This window comes from Alnus glutinosa, chromosome 13 (genome assembly GCF_958979055.1).
Source record: "Alnus glutinosa chromosome 13, dhAlnGlut1.1, whole genome shotgun sequence".
Taxonomy (NCBI): domain Eukaryota; kingdom Viridiplantae; phylum Streptophyta; class Magnoliopsida; order Fagales; family Betulaceae; genus Alnus; species Alnus glutinosa.
The window spans coordinates 13,347,343-13,375,277 of NC_084898.1; the positions used below are offsets into that span (position 1 = coordinate 13,347,343).

Sequence of the window (27,935 nt, forward strand, 5' to 3'; positions counted from 1 at the left end):
ATTCTCCTTAGCATACCTTGCATTAGGCTAAGCAATCCTTCATAGCCATGGCTGCCATTGGGCTTCTGCAGCTTTCTCTTGTAGCCCCTTGATTTGTTCTTCTTTGGTTTGCCACTCTGATTGGCAGGAACAAACCTTTGCTGATGCTGCGGAGCCTGAAGTGCCGTAGGAAGTAGAGTGCCTGATGTAGCTTTTGTTGGCAGCTCCTTCTGAACCTTCGACTTCTGAGCCTGGAGATGTGGACAATTGGGTCGGATGTGACCGGTGATGCCGCAGTGATGGCAGGTAGGCAAGCTTCTTTTGTTTGAATGCTTCTTTGTATTTTCTGCAAAATTATGATTAGCATTCTTATAAATAACATTGCCCTTACCTTTTATATGTCTCCTATGCGGAGGGACATATTTTGATGAGGAAGAATCATCAACTTCACTTTTCCTCATAGCATCCTGCTTAATCTAAGGCCTGTGGGATTTCAACAAATAACAATTTGGCCTAATATGACCAATTTTTCCACAATTATGACAAGTAGGAACAAACTTACCTTGTGTTCCTGATTCCTTGGGCTTGGGCATCACACAATTATTCAAGCAAGAATTATCCAAACAAGCAGTGTCTACTATCACAGGCTTAATAATAATGGAATCTAATTCAGAATCAGCAACATGTGAAGTAGAAGCACTCAAGTCATCAACAACTAAATCAGGCTTGTTGGAAATATCTGAATGAATACAAAGCATGCTTTTCAAATTATCACTAGAGAATTTTTCCAATTTCTTCTCAAGTGAATCAATAATGTCAAATAGCATGGTATTCTTAGATCTCAAAGACTCAATCAAAGCATGTGATTCAGACAATTGAACAATCAAAGACTCTTTTTCTTTCTTCACCTTTTTAAGCTCTTTATGAAAAATTTTAGAATGTTGAGCATTCTTCAATTTATTAAAAACCTTAAAGAGCATAATATCATAATCCTCACTAGATAACAAAGAAGAATTCATGATAAAAGGTGTAAAAAATAGAAGTCACAAAAGATGAGGATCACACTCAGGAAATAAATCCTAAACAGAGTGTACCTGCTCTGATACCAATTGAAAAATTGAAATGACTTCTAAAAGTAAAGTGTGTGCATAAGTGTCAACAAAAATTAAAGCACAGCGGAAAGTAAATGACACGGATATTTTTGTTGACGAAGTGGAAACTCAGTTAAGAGAAAAACCACTCCGGGGCAGCCAAACCCAGGAATTCCACTATTCAGAAGACAAAGCTAGATACAAGATAGTAACACTCACATGTACCGATGCAGTGGTCGTACATTGATTTCTGACGTGTAACCCAACACGAACGCTTCCCAACCAGGTTCACCTACCTAAAAGGGGTCTTCAATGGAACTCCTTACCTTAGAGCCGACCTCTAAGATAGACTTCGGTTTACAGCACAGCACACTTGAAAAACGGCTTCAGAGGAGATATCACGTCTCTGAGCTCTAATGGAATTCACACCGAATTCTTGCAGCTCTAAGTGCCCAGAGGCCCCTATTTATAGGTTGGGGGTTAGAATGGGCGTCAGGCAAAATAAGCCTGTGAGCCGTCCGGACGGTGGACCATGACCTTCCGGACGGACAACTGTGCAACAGGATTTTCTGAAATTTTCGCGGAGAAATCTTTCCTGTATAAGAACATCGTCCGGACGGGATGGCTCGATCGTCCGGACGGACACACGGTCGCTGCAAGTAATTTCCATAACAGGCTTCGCGCGTCCGGACCAAGGGGCAGGAGCGTCCGGACAGCTAAACTTCAACACGCAATTTCCATATCTGATACGCGTACGTTCGGACCATAAGGGGGAGACGTCCGAACGGTTGAAGTCGAATCGTCAGTTACCATATACGATGCACCAGCGTCCGGACCACAACTGTCAAATGTCCGGACGACTAAACTTTTTGAATTGCAATTCTTGCCTTACGGAGATACGTGTCCGGACGGGATACCACATCGTCCGGACGATTGATTGATCTTCCCTTTCTTGAACTTGGAAAGAATCAGTGAACCGTTCGAGAACTGATAGGCGTCCGGACGTCCTGCTGAAAACGTCCGGACGGAGCAAGCTGGCACAAAAGCTTCTCGATACAATGTAGGTGTCCGGACGGAAGAAACACGTCGTCCGGACAGATGATGCTTGTCTGTCTGACGTCCGGACGGGATGACACATCGTCCGGACGGCTGACAGGGAACTTTGAAATTCTTCTGACTTCACTCTGAACAGTGGAATCCCTGTTTGCAGCATCCTTACATATAAGTGATTTTGTCCAAACACAGAATAAGGCCAAAATACTAACAAAAGAGATTAAATGTTTATTGAAAAATATGTATAAGTGTATCGACATGTTAAAACGGACCTTAAACTTTGGAATAACAAAAATAGGGTCAAACAAACTCCATTTTGGTCGATTTAAAAGCCAGAATGCTCGTCTTGGAGTCCTCTATCTACCTATAAAGTTTCATAGAAATCCGATTTTTATAGGTTTGCTGAAACTGTCCGTGAACCTACTGCCCCTGGACTGGACAACATGCATGCATGGCAGCCCAAGATTCTGCCACGTCACCCTATTGATTTTCTGATGCTTTCTTGAGTTGAAAAGTGTCTATTCTTGTCTTGTATGGTAGTTTAATAGTTACTATAAGGTCAAATAAATATTTAAGGATAAAATTACCTAACTATAGGATAAGGTTACTAAGATAAGGATATTTTATGAGTAATGATTATTATTCCTTTTGGATAAGAGGTGAGTCACTCTTAGCTATGATTAATATTCCTTTTAGATGGGTGAGTCACCTATGCTAAGTGAAGCTCTCCTTTCTACGTTCTTCTCTTCTTTCCTTGATTTTTATCTAAAGTGATCATTACTAGAATAACTCATCATGACATTCTAAATGTGTTCACACTTGAATGTATTGTTTTGAAAGCTTAATCCGTGATATCTTTTCTAACAAATCATCATTGCTTGATGACTCATAGCAACACCTCATCTACCCATGGGCAAAACTCTCAACCATTGATCCAAACTTAATGCTTAAGAAACTCTCCCAACCATTAAATGAAAATTGAAGACAAGAGATATTTAGAAAAGGTGATGATTACTTGATGACTCATAAACTTGTTCTCCAAGTTGATTCCTAAGCCATTAGATGAGATTATGGTGGAAAGATCTTGGCCATTCATTCTTTTATAAAAGGATGGCTCCTCTCACAAATCGCATGTTCTTCTTCTCTTGGAGAAACTCTCTCAAATTTCTCTCTGGGCTTCTCTCTTATTTTTGCAACTCTCTCTTCTTCTCTTTTGGTTCGGTTGCATCAAGAGAAAGGAAGAAGCTCTCTAGCTCTTCCTCTAGTCCTCTTTAATTGGAATTTCATCAAAGAAGAAGGATTGCATCTTCTTCTCCCTTGGATGGCAACTTTTGGTAAGTCTCTACCTTCTCTTGATTTCTCTAGTTCTTTCATGCCTCTTTGCATCACACCATCCATGGATGCCGTAGCATGAAGAGCTCTTGCTCTTTCCCTTTTAGTTTCGGTTCAAAAGAAGAAGTACTCAATTTTCTTCTTCACGAACATATATAGATATCTCTAACTCTCTCTCTCTCTCTCTCTCTACCTCTCGAATTGGTACAAGAAAAGGAGAATCAAGGATCTTCTTCATCACACTCTTTAGCCAGATCTAATCTCTCTTGAGTTTGCTCGTGGTAAGTTTCTAAAGTCCTTAAGTTAGTTTTTATGTCATAAGTGGTAGAACGAGATAAGAAAATGAAAGAACACTTTAGAAGATAAGAGGTAGAACAGATTAAGAAATGAAAAGAATAACATGTTTTATGATTACGTATGTTACAAAATATCTCAAAAGATATTTTGATAAATTTTACAAAATATCCCATAAGATATTTTGAGATATTTTACAAAATATCTCAGAAAATATTTTACAAAATATCCTAGTAGATATTTTGAGATATTTTACAAAATATCCTAAAAAAAGATATTTTAGATATTTTGAGATATTTTGGATAAGATTCTTATCCTTTAATGATTTAAGTTATGTTTTTAAAATAAAGTTTTTAAAATAAGGTTTTCAAAATAGAGTTTAATTCCCTGTTGTTGGTTGATCGTTTGAAGTATAATTGACCAAATATTGGGGTTGTGTGAAAAGTTGGGAATCTTAGAATTGTGGTAGTTGGCCGAATGGACTGTGATGTGGGGATATTGTGGATTTGCTGATTTAGGGCTATGTAGTGTTAACTATGTGTTGATTATATGATGTTAAAATTGGTATTTTTAAAAGGGTATTTTGGTAATTGTTATGGTTAAGGGTATTTTGGTAATTTAATAATGAATGCAATTATAATGTCCACATGAAATATATGGCATTATGATTGAATGATTTTATATGCCGTTACTATATCGAAACAATAATTGGATTAAGAAATCGAAAATAAGTATAGGGTTAAAATCTATGTTTAGTGAATTGTACTGATTCACTATTTGCTTGTATTATATATGTATATTGCAGTGATTATATCTGTGGATAAATCTTTGAAGCAGGAAAGAACTGTGAGTATTTTTTACTCACTGAGGGTGATACGTGTAGTTTAGTCTTTAGCAATGTAATGATCTCTGTTTTATTTGATTATATGCTAATTGATGTCTGGCATTTAATATGTGTAACATGTTTTGGTTGAGATTATGGATGTGATGTTGCTTGCATGATTATATTGTGGTGTGATATAAGTCTTGATAAAAAGACTGGAGATTTAGGTACCAAGGCGTTAGTGAATTGAGGAGACCAATAGATAAACGAAAGTTTTGGTACAAAGGCATCAATACACTGATAAGACCAACGGATGAACCAAAGGTTGAAGGAATAATAGAGAAAAGTAGTGATAGAAGAATGAGGTATGTGGTTGACTAATGGTGTGATTAATTAGTGGAGAAGATAGCGTTAATAGTATGTTAAATTAGCGAAGAAGATAGCGCTAATAGTATGTTAAATTAGAGGAAAAGATAGCGTTAATAGTATGTTAAATTAGGGGAGAAGATAGCGCTAATGATGTGTTAACAAGAGATATGGTTATGAGTATGTGAATAGTTAAAGTAAAAGAACGAGTATGATTGTATGTGGATATGAATGTATGTATGTGGATATAACTGTCATCATTTGGATGCATTGTATATTGTTAAATAAATCAGTGTGTCACTATGTGGTTGAGGACTGTTGACTCACTCGACCACAGTATGGGATTGTGGTGTTAACCACAATCACATGCGAGTTTTGCAGGAGCTACTAGGTTATGGATGAGACCTTTAATTTGTAGATGTTATATACAATGGTTAGGTAATGTTTGTGCCGCATGCGGTACATATGTTGTTAATTGGATGTATTTTATTATATCAGAACAAATGGTTATTATTTATATATTGAGGTTATTCAGTCAGCTTTGATGTGTTATTGTAAAAGAAGAAAATGTATTCCGCTGTCAATTTATACTCTGATGACGTCGTTATTGATGTTATAACGATATGTGAAAATTGAAATTTTCACTTACGCCTTTTTGTAAAAGTGCGGGTCGTTATAGGAAGTCAATTGTACAGAGTTGTGAGGGCACCTTGAGAAGTGAAATAGATAGGCGGTGTATTAGGTGTGAAATAGTTTTTTGCGAAAGAGATATGTACGGCAACATCCTTCACAAAACTGAGAGTGTGAATTGATATAGCATTGTCCATCATCCAAAAGGGTGACTTCCTCATGGTATATACTAGATTCACATGCTGATACTTGTAATAGTGGAAACATGTGTATCGTGGATGGGCTTGGGCTTGGGCGCTGTGTCACGCAAAGCTAACATAATGGTGTGAGAATGATTTACATAATGGTGACAGAATTGATGGGCATTTGGCTTTATGGGTCTTCACATGAGTTGGCTAATTGTCAGGGCTAATTAGTGATTATATGAATTTTCTTTTTTTTTTCTTTGCAATTGCACCTTTTGGACAAGATGCTTTTGAAGGAATGGGTAATGTAACAGGTCTAATATAGGTAGTTGGGCTAAATAAATTAAGCCCATTTGATATTATTAGGTTAATTGAGAGTTAGGCTCATTCAAGTGATAGACCCATTTTGATCAATTGAGAGGGTCATTCAGTCAGACTTTCGATATATCAAGAATAGCTTATTTGTTTAGCCCTAGTTCTCTATAATTGTAATGTCCAAGAAAGTATAAGTGATATTTTAGGATAAAATAATAATAATAATAATAAATAAATAAATAAAAGAAAATTTGGAATAATAAAAAAAAAAAAAGAAAAAGAAATTAGAAATGAATTAAAAAGTAAAATAAAATAAACAATGGCCACACGGCCTTTGCTCAAAAGGCCATTCGGCCATTTGAGCAAATGGCCGTTGGCCATTTTAATTATGAAGGGCATGATGGTCCTTCATTTAAAAAAAGAAATTAAAAATGTAAGTGTGAGGTGCACATGCGCCTCACTTAAACAAAAAGGGAAAGAGGCAGCGCCTCTGTCCATCAGACCCGTGAGAAAAACAAAAAAAGGGGAGAGGTTTTTCTTAAGTATTTTTCATACAAAAACCTTGATCCACGAAGATCCAATGGTTCGATCTTCAATCCGTCTTCAGAAACATGATCCCTGCACTCAGATCTATGTTTTCACCAATCATTTTGAGGTAAATTAAACTTGTGTTCTTGAGATGTTTGGGTTAAAATCTTGAAAAAATGAGTTTAATTATCTATGTTCTTTAGGTGTTTGAGTTGTTGGAACTTGCTTGAAGCTACCCAAACCTTGGGTTTCGGTTGGTGATTTTGTGATGAGTTTTCCTCAAACCCTAACTTTTAGTTATTTGATTTTAATTGTATTTTAGGGGATTAATCCTTAGTAAATGCTATTGGGTTAATGATATTGTGATTGGGGCAGTGTTTTGCAATTATGGATTAAGTTGATAAACCCTAGTTTGATGGGTTAAATTAATTTGGGGGTTTTGAAGTGTTTAAAACATAGATTGTGAATTTATAGATTAATTGCATTGAAAGTGTTAAATAATTCAAAATTATCTATGGGTTTCATGAAAAATAGACATTTTTAGATTAGGTCCTAAAAATAGTAATTTGTATAAATTAGAGATTTTAATTGTAAACTTAGGAATATTTCTATATATAGGTTTAGTTAATTAATGGGTAACTTCGTGTTATAGCCTTTAAGTGATTCAAAGTGCTAATGGTTATAGTTGTGGGTTATATAGCTAAATGGTGCATTGTGTTGTGATTAGAGTGGCACTTTGCGGGTCAAACATTGGATTGTTGGAATCGGGAGTACGAGCAATCCAAGGTGAGTATTCTACTTACTAAGAAGTATTATTTTCATATAAGATGAATTGCAAAATATATATTGTTTTACGAACCTGAACCAACTGTATGTTGATTATGATCTGTTTTGGATGATTTGAGTACTTTTGAATATCTTGAAATTATGATGATGTTGAAATACGTATTTGATATGTGGAGTTCGAATGAATTGTGTGACTGTACGTGGTGGTTGGGAATTTTGTAGACTAGGGTTGCATTGTAAATGATTGGGATTTTTAGTGTGAGTTATAAAGTTGGGACATGATGCATTGCATGTGGTAGCGATCCAACCGATGATTATAAATAAGAATTTTGGTTTTGCAATTTATCGGTTTTTACAACTACGTGGATTTTAATATTTGTAACCACTCGCAATAGTACGAGACTTTGTAGTATTGAACTAAGGAGGGTATCGTACCACAAGGATTGGGGGGTTGTTTTAGTTATGAAATACTTAAGACGTTGCCTAATTTAATTATGAAAAAGATGATTTGTTTAGTTTTATCACTAAGCTGAAACAAGTAAAATGGAGAGATTTAAGAAAAAGGAAAGTATAGGGCATTGGTTTCACTTAATCCTCATACACATGGCATACTATATTCCTCCCGGATTTCCTTCACAAATGTAATACGAACGCGTAATGATTGTCAATCACACGACGACCTCAACATGAAATTACTTTAGTTAAAGAAAATGATAATCCATCTATTTATACAAAAGTCATTCAACTTATATCTAGGGTTGAATGATTCATGCTCCCTAGTATGGACTATAAGACCTTTTAATAAGCATACACATCTATGGAAAAAGCATAAACCATCTTAGTTAACACATAATCTCCACATAAAATTACACTAGAATGGAAAAGCATTTAAGCAATAATTAAACTAAAAGAGTGTGGAGTAATATGTGTTCCCTAGCATGAGTTATCAAGTCCACATAAATTGTGTCATAAGCACCATTACATAACCATCTTTAGGCTATGTAATCATTACACTTGTATAAAAATCCAAGAACAATACAATCAAACCATGGCACTTAGAAAGAGTTCATTGATACCCTACAACTAAATTAGCTACTCATGGAGATTTGGGATTCTCTTATAGAAGAAGAAGAACTTATTTCTCTAAGAGGTCTAGGAACTAAAATATGATACTAACAAGATGAAAAACAATTTAATCTAATGAAGGAATCTAACTTAACAACTAAGGATAATCAAAAACAAGAACTAAAGGAAAGAAAACATAAGAAAAGCATTAAAGAGCTAGCTCAAGACTCTGGAATTTTAGGATTCCAGAGTTGTATTAAACATAAAATGACACAAAGAAGAAGAAAGAAATGCTGGAAAATGTAAAGAACACTTGCATCAACTAGATTCCAACTTCACTTTACTAAAAACGAATTTAAAATAAGTTACAACATCAACATACCTTTAAACTAAGCTATCTGGAAAACATGAAGAAAATGGTGCATTACTTGAATGCACAAAAACTAAAAATAAGATTATCAACTAAAAACTATCTATATATTTAACTCTCACGTCCATCCTCTATTTATAGAGGATTTGGTACAACAAACCTAGCTCAAACAATCACTCTCAGCCGCACAAAATGATGGTGACAACTTCTGATTAAGACCGCACAACTTGAGGATGATTTTAGGCCACACAAAAATTTGCCGACATCCGAAGTCGATCGATCGATTTATTTTGCCTTGGAGATTTCGATCGATTGAATGTAGATCGATCGCTTTAAGTTCGACTGAAGAATCGATCGATCGACTTTTTGTGCAAGGAAATTTCGATCGATCGATTATACTTGATCGATTTTCCTCTTCTAGGCAGGAGCACTTGAACTTCAAATGTCTTCATTAGGCTTAACTTGTCAATTTTTTTCTTGTTTTCAATTAAGACCTAAAAAAGAGATGAAACACTAAAACATAATAACACATTATTTAACAACACAAATTAGGGTTTAACATATGTAAATTAAGGAGCTTTGAATGTAAACATTCAATGCTTATCACACCCCCAAACTTACATAATGCTAGTCCCTAGCATTATAATTTAAAAATTAAATATAAGCAACTACTATAAATCCTCTTTCATGGGAAACACGATTGCACTTAGCACATGCAATAAGCCTTTTAAACCCCTAGGCTACCCTAGTGGACGAATGAAGTCTCGTGCAGGTTTAGCAGAAATGCTACCTACAAACATTTTTTATTCATGTTAACCCTAAGAATGAAGTATCTTCAAAATAATGGACTCCTATTCGTGAACAATCTTAAACTAACAAACCCATCTCACACAATTTAGAGAACTCATGTCTACTCACTCACAAATGGCTGGACAAGATATCATATGTTTAAATCGATGCACTCAAATATTAACATATAGCTATGGGGCTTCAAAGTATTTCCTACATATATGTACTTCTAATGTCTCAAATTTCTTCAAATTCCTCACAAGATGGAATAACCAAGGCATAGGCAATGTTTTAATTTTATTTACAATATTAATATGGTTGTGCAATACTTAACTCCATTAAGTGTCTAATTGACCTATGTACCAAGTGTTAGGCCAGTAACTCCCAAATCGAACGGCTTTAGGGTACTAGATGTAGAACATCCCAAAGGGCTTAATAACTCAAGTCAAAAAGAACTACGAAGTCAAACTAACAATTTATTATTAACTTACATCTTTTGACGCGAACACTCAATGCTTAATGAGACAAGAGGTCCGGTTACTCAATGAAGCTTCTCTTTCTTTTCTTTTTCTTTTTTTTTTTTTAACTATGCCCACGTCATCCATCCCACAAGACACTCAAATTCCATCTAAGGCACTCAAAACAACTATGTATGGTTTACAACTTAAAATCATACCCCACAAGCGAAATGCCAATGTATTTCGTGTTTTTTAAATTTGTCAACACATGCATTCTCATAGCCAAAGGTGAGTGAACACACTTAGAGTCTCTACTTGTAAGATCATGTGTTCAAAAGCTTAAATTTGTCAATGAAATGCAATTCACAATTATAAATCAACCATATTCTAAGGAGTAACATAAAAGATATACAAAAATAAGGAGTAACATAAAAGATATACAAAAATTATGGACAAAATATGAAAAGTGTCTCCATACCCCCAAACTTAAAGGACACATGGTCCTCAATGTGTATATCAAAAGTAAGCACAAAATCAGGAATATAAGAAAACTTGATTGGGGGAAGTATGGCTCAGAGCATACCCCCATACTTAGAGGGTGGAAACAGTTAACCTGAAAAGCAAAACTAAAAACAAGAATAATATACAAGAGAAAAAGAAACAAGAAAGAAACATTTCACATTCCGAACGGCAGTATTAAAACAAAAACGCTGTCCGGTACATCAAAATGACATATTAAAAGTACATTGTGCAAAACATAAAATAACCAAAAGAAAACACAATGTCTATCAAAAATACATGTCATAATCAAAACAAAACAAAGAAAGATAGGTGCCCAACAGCACTCATGGCGCGGCATCTGGAGGTGGTGGAAGACATCTTAGAATCTGACGTAACATGTCCCCCATAGCACTATGCCGAGCCAGGATCTCTGTGCGAGTCTCTCGCATCTCAGTACGCGTGTCGCGCATCTCTCTAGCTAAAGTGTCCAACTGACTCTGCAGTAATGTGAAATCGGTGACAGAGGACGGATCTGAAGCTTGCCCAGGAGATGACTGCTCACCCGCGTGCGTCTCATCTGCACGTGCATCATCGACCTCCATGTCGACCTATGGCTCGCCCAACTAGGGCATATGGGAAATACTCTGCGTCCACTGAGCTAGGCCGAACACCGGGATATTCCTATCTAAATTGGCCCACTCTGGAAGAGGAATTCCACTATCTATGATGAGCTTGGTAACGAGGCATGGAAAGGGAAATGGCCTCGGTGCAGCACTCGGCAGCCTCTTCTCGATCATATCTTCCCAGGACTTGTGCATTTGTCTCCAAATCAGCTCTGGGATGCTCACCCAATACTTCTTCTCAAAAGCATAAAGAGCAGCTAAAACGTCACCTATCCCCTGTGTGTTATGCCCCAATGGACACACATTCTTCTTTAAGACCGAGTCGATGAGTAATAGGTGAGGTGGCAATTGTGCTCTCTTCGCACAAGTGCGTCGAATATCTCCGTAAGCCCCTCCAAACATGTCACGAATAATGAAATGCAAATCACAATGTGGAGGGTACTCACCAAAGCGGCCTCTCGAGTCGGTAGTAGGGCAACCAAGTGCATTGGCAATGTCGTCAATGCTCACATAAACATGTTGGCCCAAAACAACGGAAGACAAGTAGGCCGGATTGTCCGTGTCGTAAGTGAGATTCTAATAGAAGACACGGCTAATTGAGTCTGGGACTCGGCTATTTGAGTCTGAGACTCGGCTATTTGTGTCTGGGACACAGCTATTTGAGTCCGGGACTTAGCTAATTGAGTCTGGGACCATGCTATTTGTGTCTGGGACACGGCTACTTGATTCTGGGACTCGGTTTCTTGAGCCAAGTGCTCTGGGGACATTGCATATGCATAAATATATCATGGTGTGTTGTGTGTGCTATTTTTATGATATGTATATTTCTATTTACATGATTTAAAGGCATCAAGCTTTAATATACCTAGATTGTACGCTACTGGATTGGGTAATGTAAGTGTCTTTTGACATGAAGTTACCTACATCTGGCAATGCTGTTTCTTTGTACATTTGAGCCGCCATTGATTTATGCTTGATGTACCTAGATTGTACGCTACTGGATTGCGTAATGTAAGTGTCTTTTGACACGAAGTTACCTACATCTGGCAATGCTGTTTCTTTGTACATTTGAGCCGCCATTGATTTATGCTTGATGTACCTAGATTGTACGCTACTGGATTGGGTAATGTAAGTGTCTTTTGACACGAAGTTACCTACATCTGGCAATGCTGTTTCTTTGTACATTTGAGCCGCCATTGATTTATGCTTGATGTACTTAGATTGTACGCTAATGGATTGGGTAATGTAAGTGTCTTTTGACATGAAGTTACCTATATCTAGCAATGTTGTTTCTTTGTACATTTGAGCCACCAAATACAAAAGTATTATAGTAGGTGAGAAGATATGTAGTTGCTTCCAAGGTGGGATGACTGGATCTTCTATATATGTTCGCAGCTACATAGTATGCTTTAAATGTTTTCTATTAGTCGGTGTTTGCTATATCAGCTATGAGGGTTTCCAAACAAAAGTCTTTAAATTAGTAGCTGTTATAGTGTATAAGAGGCTAAAAATGAAAAGTTGGTTCTTTGCGAAAACTCAGTGATTAGTATACCTCTAAGGTCTTAGTGTATTTATTTATGCTAAGACGGTGGGCTCATAATTTCACCTGTGCGAATGCAGCAACCCCCGGAATCGTGCAGATTCTGATGCTGTGATTGCTGGTACTCCTGAGCTAAATGATGACCCAGTGGCTTTATATTTGGGGTATTACGATTGAAGCCCACAGTGACGATCGTAATTTGTTGGACTACGGAGTCCTTTGTCTTTTGGATATTTTTGTATATGGCTTGTGACGCATGTGTCACGTATTTTTGGTATAGCCATTCTTTTGTAATCGTGGTATATGTTGTAAGCCTAAAACAGATAGACATGGGTAATTGGCTCTTTTGATTGGACCACAGACTAGTTATAGATGTGCTTTCCGTTATGACTGATTGGTATCATAATATATTCCGCTGTGTTAGATGTTACTCTGAATATCAGATACAGGTAATGGAACATGTACATTATGTTGGCTGAACGACAAGTAGTCGTGCCACTGTGAGGATCCATTTTACGCAATATGCATGTTTTTTTTTTTTAAAAAAAAAAAAAATGGGTCGTCACAATAATGGAGGCCTAACATCCTCAAATTTTATCAGCACTTGTAATTCTATATCAATTCAAATACAATTCATTTCACCCATTTCATATGTATTCTATCCTTACATACACAAATAGTCCATAATCCTATTTTAGAATGTATCACAGCAAGAGGTGTGTTACACAACTCTTCACCTATCTTCTCTACTCTCTGCTATTAACCACTAATCAAGGGCATAATGTAAGGGGTCTATTAGGCTAGTGAGCCTTTATAGGTCTATTATGTTAATGGGCCCCTTAGTTGTAATGGGTTTATTAGGTTAGTAAGTCCTTTAATTGTATTCTTGCATTTTACATTGGTTTTCCCAAGTGTCGTCTTCCAAAGGAGCACCCTTCAAATGAATAAGTGCCTCTGTAAGAGCCCTGCCATTCTTCATACTCAAACACCGATCTACAATAATTTTAGGTTTAGGTCTAACTTCCCCATTATGATCTATAGGAGGGTGTGTTAGGAGAGGTGTAGATTGTTGACCTAATTTCTTTTTCAGGCATGAGATGTGGAATACGGATGGATGTGAGCATCGGTAGGAAGGTTCAACTTATAAGCCATGGTACCAATCTAATGCTCGAAAAAGGCCAAAAAAAGTGGAGAAAGCTTCATATTCTTGCGCATGGATAAAGATTGTTGTCTATAAGGTTGCAGACGGAGGTAAACCTAATCTCCCTCATGAAATTCCCTTTTTGTACGATTCTTATCTTCTTGGACCTTCATTCGATTCTGAGCTTGCTGCAAATGTTCTTTAAGGAGGTTGATAATTGTATTATGGTCTCGTAGCTGTGTATCAACAACAATATTGGTTGAGGTACCAGGAACATAGGACAATAGATATGGTGGAGAGTACCCATACATAGCCTCAAAGGGGGTGATCCCAGTCGAGGAATGGTGATTCGTATTGTACCACCATTCTGCCATTGGTAACCATGCACTCCATTCCTTAGGTCACTCCAACATAGCACCGTAGGTATGTCTCTAAACATTTGTTCAAGGCTTCGGTTTGACCATCTGATTGAGGATTATATGCCGAGCTAAAGGCGAAAGTGATACCATGAAGATGAAATAGCTTCCTCCAAAACGAGCTTGTAAAGATAGCATCTTTGTTAGAGACAATGGTCTTTGGCATACCATGGAGTTTAAGGACATTTGCCTAAAAAAGCTTGGGCAACTTTAGAAGTAGTATAAATGTGTGAAAGAGATATGAAATGGTCGTATTTGGTAAACCGACCCACAACCACAAGAATGACACTGGAGCCATGAGAGGCAGGCAGTCCCTCAATGAAATCCATTAATATGTCTAACCAAACACAGGTAGGTATAGAAGAGGTTGCAATAGCCCAACAGGGTGGACAGTTTCATGCTTGTTTACCTAAAAAATCTCACACTCCTTGACAAATTTTTTTGATGTCTTTCTTTCATCCTTAGCTCTTTGCACCGTCTTGACAAATAAAGGAATTCATTCCATTCCGGGGGTCTATTCCGCGAACCAAGTGAAACCTAAATGTTTTCAATGACAATAAGGCTATTGATCCGGACCAGTTCCTGAATCTGTCTCCTTGATGTCATAAGGGTATATTTCAAACGGATATAATGACTTCGCACAAAGCATTTCAAGCGGCTATATTCTTTATATAGGTTATAAATATATGTATGGAACCCTTGTTAAAGAGATATAATTTACACTTCCAAATTTAAGCATTCAAGTGTGTTAGTATTTTTATTGGCTACATTCTGGATATAACAAAAACACTTTATGTAATGGTTGCATTTTAACAGGATGGTCGGTTTTCAATTCAGAATCTTCATGTATTCAGACAATGATCAAATCAAAGACAATAACTGATCACAAGCTTCTTAAAGATGTCCATGAAGAGTTCTTGCAAAATTCAAGACAAAAACAACCGGTTTCTGTGCAACCATCCGAACCGGCCTTTGAAGGCGTTCGAACGCTCCTCAGTGTCCAAAAAATAACAATGAAGATATCCGGACGTTAGAGCAACATCGTTCGGACGCCAGGTCAATCAATATTCAACAAGGAGTTGAATTTAAGAAGTCAACACTGTTTGGGAAGTCTCTGCAAGCCGTCCGGACGACGTGGCAACACGTCCAGACAATGTCCAGTATTTCAGAATATTCCAGAGTTCCATTCGAACGCGGAAAGGATTTTAGCGAAGACCGTCTGAACGCTCGATCAAGCCATCTGGACGTGAACCTGATAAAGATAGAATTACGCTGTTTCTGAAAGGATACCGCAGAAAACCGTTCTGACATGGCTAACTCCCGTCTGGACGCTCTCCAGCCAGAGTCCAAATCTCAGCAGTTTTTTAGGTCTCTTTAAGCCTATAAATAGGGGGCTCTAGGCTAGTGTTTTGTATAGAATTCGACAGTGAATTCCATAGTGCTTTGAGAGGGTGTTTAGGGAGAATTGAAGATCCGCTAGCTCTCAAGCCGTTGCTGGTGTGTGCTCAGTTGTTCGTGTGAAGTCTATCTTAGGGGTCGGCCCTAAGGTAAATGAATCTATCAAAAACCCCTTCAGGTGAAAGATCTAGTTGGGAAGCGTTCGTGTTGGGTTACACGTTAGAGTTAGAGGTATGACTACTGCATAGGGTTATGTGAGTATGAGTGTCTTGTAACTAGCTTTGTTTTTAGATAGTGAATTTCCTAGGTTTGGCTGCCTCAGAGTGGTTTTTTCTCTTCACAGAATTTCCACTTTGTAACAAATATCTTGTCTTATTTAAATTCCGCATTTAAGATATTTGTTTGCACACAAACACACACACTTGGTTTAAATTATAAGTCAATAATTATTTTCAAAGTGTTCTCTTACATTCATCTTCCTTTGAGCATTTTCTAGTTCAATTCATTCAAGAGTTATAGTCTTAGAAATGAGAGTTATTGTTGTGTGAGCTTCATTTGTATATCCTTCTCAAAAAGAAGAATTATTGTTGTGAGATAAATCTTAAATCATATCCACAATCAATTGTATCAAAAGGGTTGGTGTAACCCTTATAAGGTGAGAACGAGATATACCACCTCTTGAAAAAGAGCAGTGTGCCCTTGAAGTGTAAATGTTTGAACTCCATCTGCAAAAGAGTTTGGTTTATTGGACTAAAATTTCAAGTGGTGTGCTTGAGGAGTAGACTTAAGTCAGGAAAACCGAACCACGATAAATCATAGAGTTTGAATCTCTCTCTATTATTGTGCTCATATTTATATTCTTTATTCTTTGCTAATACTGCATCTTATATTGTTTTAAGTTCTTTATATGTTATAATTATTATTGAAAGAAAAGTAGTTTACCATCAACTTTATTCCCCCCCCTCCCCCCCCCCCCTTCCCTCCCTTCCTTCCCTTCCCCTCTCCTCTCCCTCTAGGATTGATTATCTGGGCAACAAATAGAATATTTAGTTAAAGTATATAAATATTTAGAGCGTTTGATGTTCAGTAATTTTGAAAAGTGGCTATCTAAATCAACTAAAGTAAATCTTTATAGCTAAATTTAGATAACTTTTGAAAAGTTCAATGTGAATGCTTTTAGCAATTTGGCTATCCTTATAGCATGGTATTGGTAACTACAGAAATGAGGATGTTGTAAGGATGTAATATTTCTATTTTCAAAAATTATGAAAATGTAATTTCATATCATTAGAATAGATATGGAATTTCACATTTAATTATGGGATCTTCATAACTATTAATAAAATGTTGAGATTTTTCATTATCTCTAATTTAAAAAAAAAAAAAAAAAAAAAAAAAGGTTAATATTTATTTTTCTAGTTCTAAAAATGTTAAAATTTTTGAGGTAAAATCCTCATCTTTATACGAAAAAAGCAGCAAGACATTTTTCATGAGCTTTGGAAGTTTTCTGTGGAAGTACTGGGGATTTTTTTTTAGAGAAAAATATATTTTAACCTCCTAAACTATAATCATATTTTTATTTAGGCATTCAAATTTTAAAAAGTGACACAGACCCCTAAACTATCATCACATTTTAAATTAGACACTTTTACATTTTTCTTCTCAAAATATCCTTTAAGTGATTGAAAATAAAAATAACCATCTCGAAAGGATAAAAAAGGGGGGAGGGGGTGGGGTTAATATGAAAAAGGCTACCAATTTTTTATATTTTTAATTTTTCTGCTTTATTTTTTTTGTTTAATTATTTTCAAATGGTAAATTTTTAAAACTTTGAAGATTTTTTAAAGGAAAATGCATAAATGTCTAATTTGCAAAAGCGTCTAGTGTGGGAGGTTTTAATGTCACTTTTTTAAATTTAAAATTTATATGCGTAAATAAAAAAGTGGTGAAAATTTAATGGATAAATTTTAAATTTTTTTAATCTTTATTTTTTATTTTGTCGGTAATGGAATATTTTGATAGTTACTTTTGATAGGAGCTATGGACCGTCCATGGAGTCAGAGGACCACGTGCCTACTCATTCGTACTTGCCTTTTTCACCATCAGTGGGTCCAGTAGTAAAATATGTCTTGTGTGTTTGGATAACGTGGATAAGCTTGTGTACGATAAGATATCCAATAAGCGATTACACCTCAGAATATTCGGTACTTGCGTTTTAAGTCTTTACCACGCCCACGCCGACTATCCCTACAAAATCTTCACCGACCAAGATTCTGCGGTGCCAGCCCTACACCGACCACGTGTCGCCCCCCTCAATCTCGCACCTTTGACTACGTCAAAAAACAGAGATATCTAATTTCCTCTACAGTGGGACCCTTTACACCAATTTGAGACTCAATCAACAATATAAAGAAGCATCCCCATTTATCAATTAAGACAATTCTTTTTTTCTTTTCTTTTCTTTTCTTTTTTTTTTTGAAGAAAGAATACTACTTTCATTAAAACAAACCAAAGACCCAAAGGTCCAATTACATTGTTAAGGAATACCAAAACTCCCTAAACAGAAAATCAGAATTAAGTTCTGATTTGAGAGTAAACTACCTAAAAAAACATCCAAAGATTACAAGAACATACATTGAAAAGCCACCCTAACCAAATAAGCATCACTACTAAAAAAAGATGGTTGATCTACGCTATAAAGCGAAAAACTCCAATAAAATCCAAGCATCTAACAAGTAGCTTGCAGATTTAACTAAATAACACAGCATCCGACAAACAACACCCCCACAAACGAAGATAGCCAGAAAACTACAACTAAAAAAACCCAAAAACAATACAACCCAAACAGAGGCTCGGTGAAGGGAGGGAACGATATTTCGAGAACCGCCGTCTGACGTGGTAATGGAAGCCGGGAGAGTGGCACGTGGCCATCACTCGCCAAGAAGGTCCCTGGCGCGTGAATGCCACGCACCGATGAGGAGGGGGCGGTGGAGAACACGCCGAACGTCGGGGGACTCGGAGGACGCCGGGAAACCCAAAGGTGAGGGCGGTGTTGTGCAATAATGGAGAAGAGAAGCGTGGATCTAGATCCTAAAATTTCGATCCAAACAAACATTCCAAAAACACACAACACACGTCCTCTTTCCTCACCACGGAGCTCACCGGAAAGCCCCAGCACTAGAAAATTTCTACTTGCACCAAAAAACAACAGAAAAACAAAGAACCAACAAACCAAAAAACAACCTCCACCGATTCAAAACAACCGTGAAGAAACAAAGCTCCAACAACCCTAAAGCTTGGAGAAAATGACCATCCACCCTTGAAAACAAGCTAAGGAGGAACAAAAAAAACCACCCTAGCCATAAAAGGCTAAGAGGAGACACCAGTACCCGGAAAGGAAAGCGTGAAGCCCCCCCTCCCCCCCCCCCCCGCGAGCAAAAACCAAGCAAACTCAAAACTTTTTCTTCTTCGATTTTTCCTCTAGAGAAAAAATATCAAGAGAGAGAGAGGGTTTTGTCGTTCAATTAAGACAATCCTAATAAGCGGATGAATAAAGAAATGCATAGTTTTTTTTAATAAATTTATATATAATATTCAAAATAAATATACTTGAATAAATAAATATTATAATATTTGAAATCTCTTTATACATTTGATATTAATTTCTTTATATGAAATATTTGATCTTCAAACCTATAGATAGGTCATAAAGAATAATTTGATTTGAGTTATGACTTATTAAGAAAATCATAAACACTAATTAATAATCCAGATAGAAGACTCAAACTAATTTAGGCATTGGATTCACAATAATTATCTATCTAAATTGTTAGCGATTGGAATTCACAATAATTATTTATTTAAATTGTTAACAATTTAGATAGTTAATAGAGTAATTCTATTAGTTAATATGAGAAAATTCATGTGAGATTTAGAAGTAATTTTACATGTACATTAAGTATATATCAAGTGTCCATCAAAAAATGATGTGGCTTTTAAGATCACCACGTGTGAAATAGTGATCTTAAAAGTCACCTCATCTTTTAATGAATGCTTAATGTATTTGTAAAATTACTTGAGATTTAACTTTTCAAATAAATTTTAAATTGACTAAGTACATGCTTGAGCAACTGAGTTTTTTTTTTTTTTTTTAAATGCATTTGAAGTAACATAAAGATGAAAATAATTGTAAGTATTTTATATTTTGATTTATTTGTTAATGTTTTTGTATTGATTTTTTTTTTTTTTTTTTTTTTTTTTTTTTTTTTTTTCAGTTTGTTTTGATAATTAAAAGCAAAAGATAACAAACAAATTGAAAAGTGTGGACCCCGGGTATCTCTCTTTTTTCTTTCCTTATTTTTATACTCCCTAAGATTTTCTCTACTAAACCGCGTTAGATTCCTTACAAAGATGGAATATTAGTTTAAAAGTGTATTACCATATTTCTTCTCATTTTTATATTTTCCTAAGCGTATATGCCGACCAATATTGGGACGAGTAATATTTCTTGTATTATTTTTGTATAATTTTAATAATTTTTTTAAGATTAATTATTAAATATTTATGACCTATAAGTAGGAAACAGATCTAATGATCAATTATATATATATAGAAAAAAAAAATTATTAAAATTATACAAAAGTTGTACAACAATTATTTCTCATATTACCACATAATGAGATATTATTTCTATTTTTTTCCTGAGCCTGATGATATATAGTTGTATACACAACGTATTTAGGTTGATCTTATTATTATAATCTTGCTCTTGCACTAATTTTTCATTTTTTTTTTTTGTTCAATAAGATTTTTATTGAAAAAAACATATTTTCACGTATCCTCTAAGTTAATATTCTATCTATTAAGAAATGTTAAGGGTACTAAATTTTTTATTAAAAAAATGTATCAAAATAATATGGAGCTTATTCATTAGATATGATCAAAATAATTAATACAAAAAAAATATTACAAATTTTAATAAATAAATTTCACATCCACCTCTTAATAAAAAAGTTCTAACTTAGCATTTCTACAGCATTTGTCTCATGTTTTTACCCTCTTATCTAGACCAGATCTCTTACGAGGGTAAACAATTTTGAAAAGATCATCAACAAGCTGTTAGGCAAAATCGACGGCCAGCATAGAATAATCAAATTTTCAATTCTGCGAGAAGTACGGAATCGTTGATCTTTATCTACGGGCAGATATATGGATAGTGTTCTCTTGTCTCTCTCCTTCTCTTTCTCCCATCTGCGAAAGCCGAGGGAGTGACCAAAAGGGTCCAAAACCCAACCCGCAAAACTCTGTCGGGTCAAGCAATTCGGATCCACTGGATCCGAATCCTATCAAGCTAATTTCGTATCCCATCCGATCCGATTCGAGAAGATATGACTCGGAGGTGCTCGCATTGCAGCCACAATGGGCACAACTCTCGGACGTGCCCGAACCGCGGGGTCAAGCTGTTCGGGGTCCGGCTGACTGACGGGTCGATCCGGAAGAGCGCCAGTATGGGCAATCTGAGCCACTACGCCGGGTCGAGTTCGGGTCTCAACCAGGTCGGTTCGAACACTCCAGGTTCTCCGGGAGAGACCCCGGAGCACGGTGCCGCCGCCGACGGTTACGCCTCCGAGGACTTCGTGCCCGGCTCCTCCTCGGCTTGCCGTGAAAGAAAGAAAGGTTTAGAATTTTTCTTATTCACTTTTGATTTCATTAATTATTGTTGAATTTATTATTTATTTTTGCATGGTTATGATTGACTTTGTGAGGAATTAGAATAGGAATTGAATGATATCTCTTTTTTTTTTTGTACTTATAAAAAAAAAAAAAGAGAGAGTGAATTTTTTATTTTATTTTTCTCTCCTTAATGGTGATTTTTGTTTTACTTTTTCTTTTTCTTTTTAGATTTTACTATTTATACATGTTTAATTTGTTTTTTTTTACGCGGCGGTTTTGTGAATGATTGTACTAGGAAGTGAGTGTGATAAGATTGTGCCTTTGACACTGTTGGAGATTGGCTAAGGGTTTTCTTTCTTTTTTTTTCCCCTCTTTTTTGGGTTAATATTTTGAAAGAATAATAATAATAAAGCAACCACTTGGGAAAAGGAGTTCGGTTTGGTTTAGTTTTGGAATTAGAATTGAATATAAGGGCCAGTGATCCCTAAACTAGAGAGAGGAAGAAAAAGAGCTTTTCGAGAAAGTAGTTTTAATACAAAAATTTTCAAGTTGAGCATTTTTTGTGACTTTGGGCCGAAAAGAAAGCATATGATCTGAGCTGATGGATATAGAGGCTGCGGATTAAAGTTTAGTCACTTGGAAAGTGCAGTCAATTTATGCAAGTTTATGGAATGTAGGGAAGCATTTTGGTGTGGTATAATAAGTGGTAAGAAGGTTTTATTTGGTATTTTGTTCAAGTCTTGCTTATCAAGGAAAAGTATATGACCTATAGGGATGTGAACAAAGTTATTCACTTCAGATATGATATACTGAAGTATCAATTGTGTTAGGAAGTGCAGTTGGTCTTCAGATTGGATGACATCTCTGCCACCCTTCCCCCCAAAACGGGCTCAGGATCTCCTACAATTTCTTTAAAATTGTAGATTTTCAAATTATGTTAATTTAGGTCGTTTCATGCATCGAACAACATGAAAAATGTTACCTATTAAAAATGTGACATGTTAACAATGAGAATTGAGTATATTTTTAACAGGCTCTTACACTTTATTCGTATAAAAGTTTTGAGCAAAAAACTGTCTTTTGGTTTAATAAAGAAAAAACTTCTCTTCAAAAGTGAATAAAAAGCCTTTTGGGATGATTTTTTTTTTTTTTGGTTGCCTGAGTAACATGTCATATCTTTAATATGTAGTATTTTTCACGTTGTTTGATGTAAAAAAAGGCCTGAAATCACATAATTTGAGAATTTAAAATTTCTTTAAAATTATAGGGGAACCTAATCCCCCAAAACGTGCCCTGTGGTCTAGGAAGTGACATTAATTCATTGAAGTTTCTATGAGTTTAACGATTGTTAAATCATGTTTATAATCAAATTTAGCTGGATAGCAAAGTGTATCATGAGGTTGGGATGGAAAAAATTGAGGATGAAATGGCTTTAGATTTATATTTTTATATTGGTTTGGTTTCCTCTTCTGAATAGTAGTAAGCAAGCAAGGAAGTGTTTAATGTTATTGGGTGCTATGTTCTTATCAAATGTTTTTGGGTGCTCTGTTCAAATATAATAAAAATGTATGGCTTATAATTTAAAACCTTTTCTTATTCCCATAGCCTTTCCTTTCTATGAAATGTAGCATTAACTTTAAGAAGTGGGATTTTTTTTTTTCTTTTTTTGAAGAAAGAATTAAGAAGTGAACAGCTTTTTAGGTCACTCCTAAATCAATATAATTTTTTTTTTAAAAAAAAAAAAAAAAAAATCCTAACTACAACAATTTTGACAATTAAGTGTGCTTAAAATTTGGAACATGCAATATAAGTGAATTATCTGTCTGTGTAGACATTTTTGGAAGTTGAAAAAGGTTTTTGGTTTCAGAGGTTGATTACTGTCCACAATGTGTTTCCTTTAAATAGATGGTATAGATGTGTCAACATTTAGCTGTACTGCACGAGTAATTATAAAAGGCCTTCATGTGTCACTCTTATGTCCCTCCAAAAATTAAGTGGTTTTTAAAATCACTATTTGATCAAAATTTAATGGTAGTCAATCACAAGCCTAATGATGATTTTAAAAGCCACTTTATTTTTAGAGGGACACAAAAGTGACACATAAGGGACTTCTAGCATTACTTGTACTGCACATGAATTATTTCGAGCATATGAGTTGTTAAATCATGGCTGATTATCTGGGTGTAGGTAACATGCCTGTCAAGGCAAAATTGCTTCTTTTTTCTTGAAAGATGCACTATTTAACAACAAATGCGGGCTTGCCAAGGATGATTATCTGGGTGTAGGTAACATGTCTGTCAAGGCAAAATTGCTTCTTTTTTCTTGAAAGATGCACTCTTTAACAACAAATGCGGACTTGCCAAGGAAACTTTTAAAGTATCATGTTAATGCTTTTAAAGGGTGAGTTAAAATTAAAGGATACTTATTTTGTTAGAGCAATTATGTGTCTCAAGTTTGATTGATTAGGGTGAGGAGCAGAAACAAGACATCAAGTTTTTTAAGTTTAAGGAAGGATACATACTTTTCAGTTTATGAGTCAATCGAGGCTCCCTCGAGGGTGCCTTTTTTGTGTGGACCAACGGCTTTAGGGAAAATATTGACGCTGGATAATTTGAGAAAGATGAATTTTGTGGTGATTGAGTGGTGTTGCATATGGAAAAAGAGTAGGGAGTCCATTGATCACTTGTTGATTCATTGTGAAGTAGCAAGATAGTTATTGAACTCTATTCTTATTCTGTTTGGTGTTGATTGGGTTATGCCTAGACAAGTGAGCGATTTGTTGGTGAGTTGGGTATGTCAGGCAGGGCGCGGTAATATTATGGAAGTATGGAGGTTGGCTCCTTTGTGTTTAATGTGGTGTTTTTGGAGAGAGCAGAATTATGTTCAGAGCTTTGAAGATGTAGAGATTTTGGTGCTATAGCTGAGGAGGATCATGTTCAACACTTTATATACTTGGATATTGGCACATCATAGCTTGCTTGTTTCTAGTTTTGCAGATTTTTTAAACTTTTGCTCACCTTTTTCTCCTGGTTAGGGTGTTCTCCTATATACTTCGTGTGTATTAGGATTGCGCCCAACTGTGTTTATTTAATGATATTGAATTACTTATAAAAGAAGTTTGAGCTATAGGTATGTAAAATTATGTATGATGTCTATAAATCATGAAATGATAAGATTTAGTGTGACTGAAGCTTAGATTTTGTAGATTTTTTACCTTATGAGATGCTTTTAATATTGTATTGGTCTTATGCCTGCATGCCTTGTTTGTCTCTGAAATGGCTAATGATTGGCTTGGCAGGCATTCCATGGACTGAAGAAGAACATAGGATGTTTTTACTTGGATTACAGAAGCTTGGCAAAGGTGATTGGCGTGGTATATCTCGCAATTATGTTATATCAAGGACACCTACTCAAGTGGCCAGCCATGCTCAAAAATATTTCATCAGGCAAATCAATGTATCTAGGAGAAAGAGACGTTCAAGCCTGTTTGATATAATAGCAGATGAAGTTAGTACCCTTTTTTCCCTCTTGATGTGATAAAGTGATAAACTGTACCTTCAGGGACACATTGATACATTCAACAGGGGAAGCAAACAAACAAACAAACAAAAAAAAAAAAAAAGAACTGCTTGGAGCTACTATATGCCTGCAGATACATTATATGATATGCACTTGTCATTTTGTTACTTTCATATAATTTTGGTATGTTTTTTCAACCTCCATCCATTGTAACAGTACTAAAACAGCATGACCATGCATATTATGTGGATGGTCAATTCTTATATGGTTCTTGTCCTGGTTGTGAGGATTCTATCCTTTTTCCCTGATTTTTTAAGCTCATCTTTCACTGACTTTGTGCAAACTATATGTATGTACCTATATTTTGGCAAAGGATAATTTAGTTGTTAAGACTTGTCAAAATCTTCTGGTTCTCATGTCCATTCTTTGTGTGATTATTCTCTTTTACAGTCTTTGGAAACAACTATTGCATTTTTCCTTATGATGTCCACTTGGCATATGTGATGTTGTGTTTCTTTATTTTTGCTTGTGGATGCATGAAACATTGGTAATAATTTGAAGTTGGAGCTCTCTCTCTCTCTCTCTCTCTCTCTCTCTTCTTTTTGTGTCTGATGTATTTGCTATTTATATTTCTGCAGTCAGTTGATACTTCGATGGTACCTCCTCATGACTTCTTATCTGTCAACCAATCACTGGCTGAAACACAGGGCAATCCTCAATTGCCTACCACTCCTCCTCTGGACGAAGAATGTGAATCAATGGAGTCTATAAACTCCAATGATGGGGATCCTCTTCCTCCAAAGCCAGATAGCTCACAACCTTGCTACCAAGTGGTATATCCTGCTTATTTCTCTCCGTTCTTCCCATTTCCTCTTCCATGTTGGTCGGGATACAATAATGAGGCAACTAAGAAGGACACTCACGAGGTTCTCAAGCCAACTGCAGTACATTCAACGAGCCCGATCAATGTTGATGAGCTGGTTGGCATGTCAAAACTGAGCATAGGAGAATCTATTGGTCGTTCGAGTCCATCCTCTCTTTCACTGAATCTGCTTGAAGGGTCCTCTAGGCAGTCAGCTTTTCATGCAAATCCAGCTTCTGGCAGTTCAAATATAAATTCGAGCGGCAGCCCAATCCATGCAGTTTGATGGGCAGCTTTTCTGAGCTTGAGATTGTAGGTTAGCTCAATGCTGGGTGAACTCTTAAGGTTACCGTTAATACAAGACTAATAATGTGCAGTTTGGTTTGGTTTGGTTATTTCAGATCACCTTAATAAGATTGTTTTCATATAAGTTTACTTAATTCAGTTCGTATCTTGTACGCCATAGCATATTAGCATCTATCATCAGAAATTTATTTGAATCTTTTACTATTTTGTCTTATATTATTCGTTTCATTCCTCTTTTCTCTGATGTTGATCATGTATGACACTATACTTTAAAAGTTATGCAATACTAAACACCTGAACATATATATGTTGTGGCTACTTGTATAATTATTTTAGCTTGTAACACAAATCCAAAAGCAGTGCTTGGATTAGGAGTAAGGTACAGAGTGATGCATTTGTGCAAGTTTGGTAGCTCTTTTTTGGTTAAGAGTTTGCTGTTGTATATTGGAAGAAAGGTTTTTGAAGTTGTTCCAGCGTGCTGAGTTTCTAGTAGGATTGGTAATTTTTGACACAACTTGCAAATCTAATATGAATCCAACTCAAAGTTAGGGGGTTAGGTTTAATTGATATGCTCTGTTATTTGAGTTAAAGTTGATCTAAATAGTTTTAAACTTATGTTTCGACACAATTTGAATACGACAAGCAATATTTGGGGCTGGCAATTTTTTACAAAACTCTTGAACCCAATACAATTAGCAGGTTAGTATTAAAGGGTCTGACCAGTTTAATTAAATGTGTCGAGTTAAAGTTGACCTATGTAGTTTTATACCTATGCTTCAACAGGATCCGAATCTAAAATACAAACACGAATTGTCATCTTTAATTCCTAGTTGAGTTCTGCACCTGGATTCATTGATCTCTCTTCTATGGTACGTCATGTGCTATTTCTTTAGACTAAAAATATATTGAAAGCAACGATCTTTTGGTCATGATGCATTTTTTTTCTTTCAAAAAGCCTGAAAGTTGCGTCCTGTCACACGATCCATAAAATTTCAAAGCACATAATTGAGTCAATGAAGAGATAGTCTAGGTATTTGGAATATATAAAATTATAATTCCACAATCATAATTGTAATTCTTTTGTAACTTCCAATCAATAGAATTATGTTTAAACATCAAGATTTTTCACATCCTTGTAAAGTTGGGGTGTGAAATTCAATAGATCATTATTAACATGTAAAAAAATTCTAACGCCTAACCATTTACTGTCGAGAATTGTAGGGACCGGTGTGTGATTATTTTTAAAAAAAAATACCCAAAAAAAAGAAAAAGAAATTATATATGAATAGTTTAAGAATAAAAAACAAAATTGAGAATATATTTTTGAAAAGGTGTATCAAATTGAATATAAAAGAGAATTTCATGTTTGGCTTATGGTTGTTTTATTGGTGAGGATTTTCTTTTCGAAAATCTAAGAGCTAATGATTAGAGAAAATGATTTATGGGGGACGTTTTTCCGTCCCCCACCCATCACTTTTAATATAAAAAAAAAATTCTAATGGTACATTAGAAATTATTTTTTTATTACAAATTATTTTTTTATTAAATAGTGTCTATTGGAGGACAGAAAAACGTCCCCGTCAATCATTGCCCAATGATTAGAGTGTGTGGAAATCAAGGTCAACAAATGATTGAGAATGATTTTAATGTTTTTATTTTTTATTTTCTTACAAAAGAAAATATATGAAAAAAAAGAAAAAAAAAGAAAAAGAAAAAAAGAAGACATAAGAAAGTCGAATGCAAATGTTACTCAGCAGTTGCGGTTTACGAGGTCTGACAAAATTGTTGAATTGTGTTTCCCAAGGTCCCTTAAGCTTGATTGCGTTGGATTTGCAAACAAGCTTGTTTTTTAAAAAAAATTAGCTTTGGAGTTGGGTTGAGTTGGAAAAAAT

The 27,935-nt window shown here is 35.6% G+C and overlaps 1 protein-coding gene and 1 long non-coding RNA gene across 2 annotated transcripts; both read left to right on the forward strand.

Moving 5' to 3' along the window:
- Positions 1-3,287: 3,287 nt before the first annotated feature.
- Positions 3,288-13,148, forward strand: LOC133854034 (uncharacterized). Its single transcript, XR_009896760.1, has 4 exons — positions 3,288-3,457; positions 3,667-3,736; positions 7,324-7,382; positions 12,809-13,148. It is a non-coding gene; the product is annotated as an uncharacterized LOC133854034 (long non-coding RNA).
- Positions 13,149-20,910: 7,762 nt separating this feature from the next.
- LOC133854237 (transcription factor KUA1) lies at positions 20,911-26,257 on the forward strand. Its single transcript, XM_062290331.1, has 3 exons — positions 20,911-21,359; positions 24,655-24,863; positions 25,514-26,257. Exons 1-3 carry the CDS (start codon positions 21,071-21,073, stop codon positions 26,021-26,023), a joined length of 1,008 nt encoding a protein of 335 aa, XP_062146315.1. The 5' UTR covers positions 20,911-21,070; the 3' UTR covers positions 26,024-26,257.
- Positions 26,258-27,935: the final 1,678 nt, after the last annotated feature.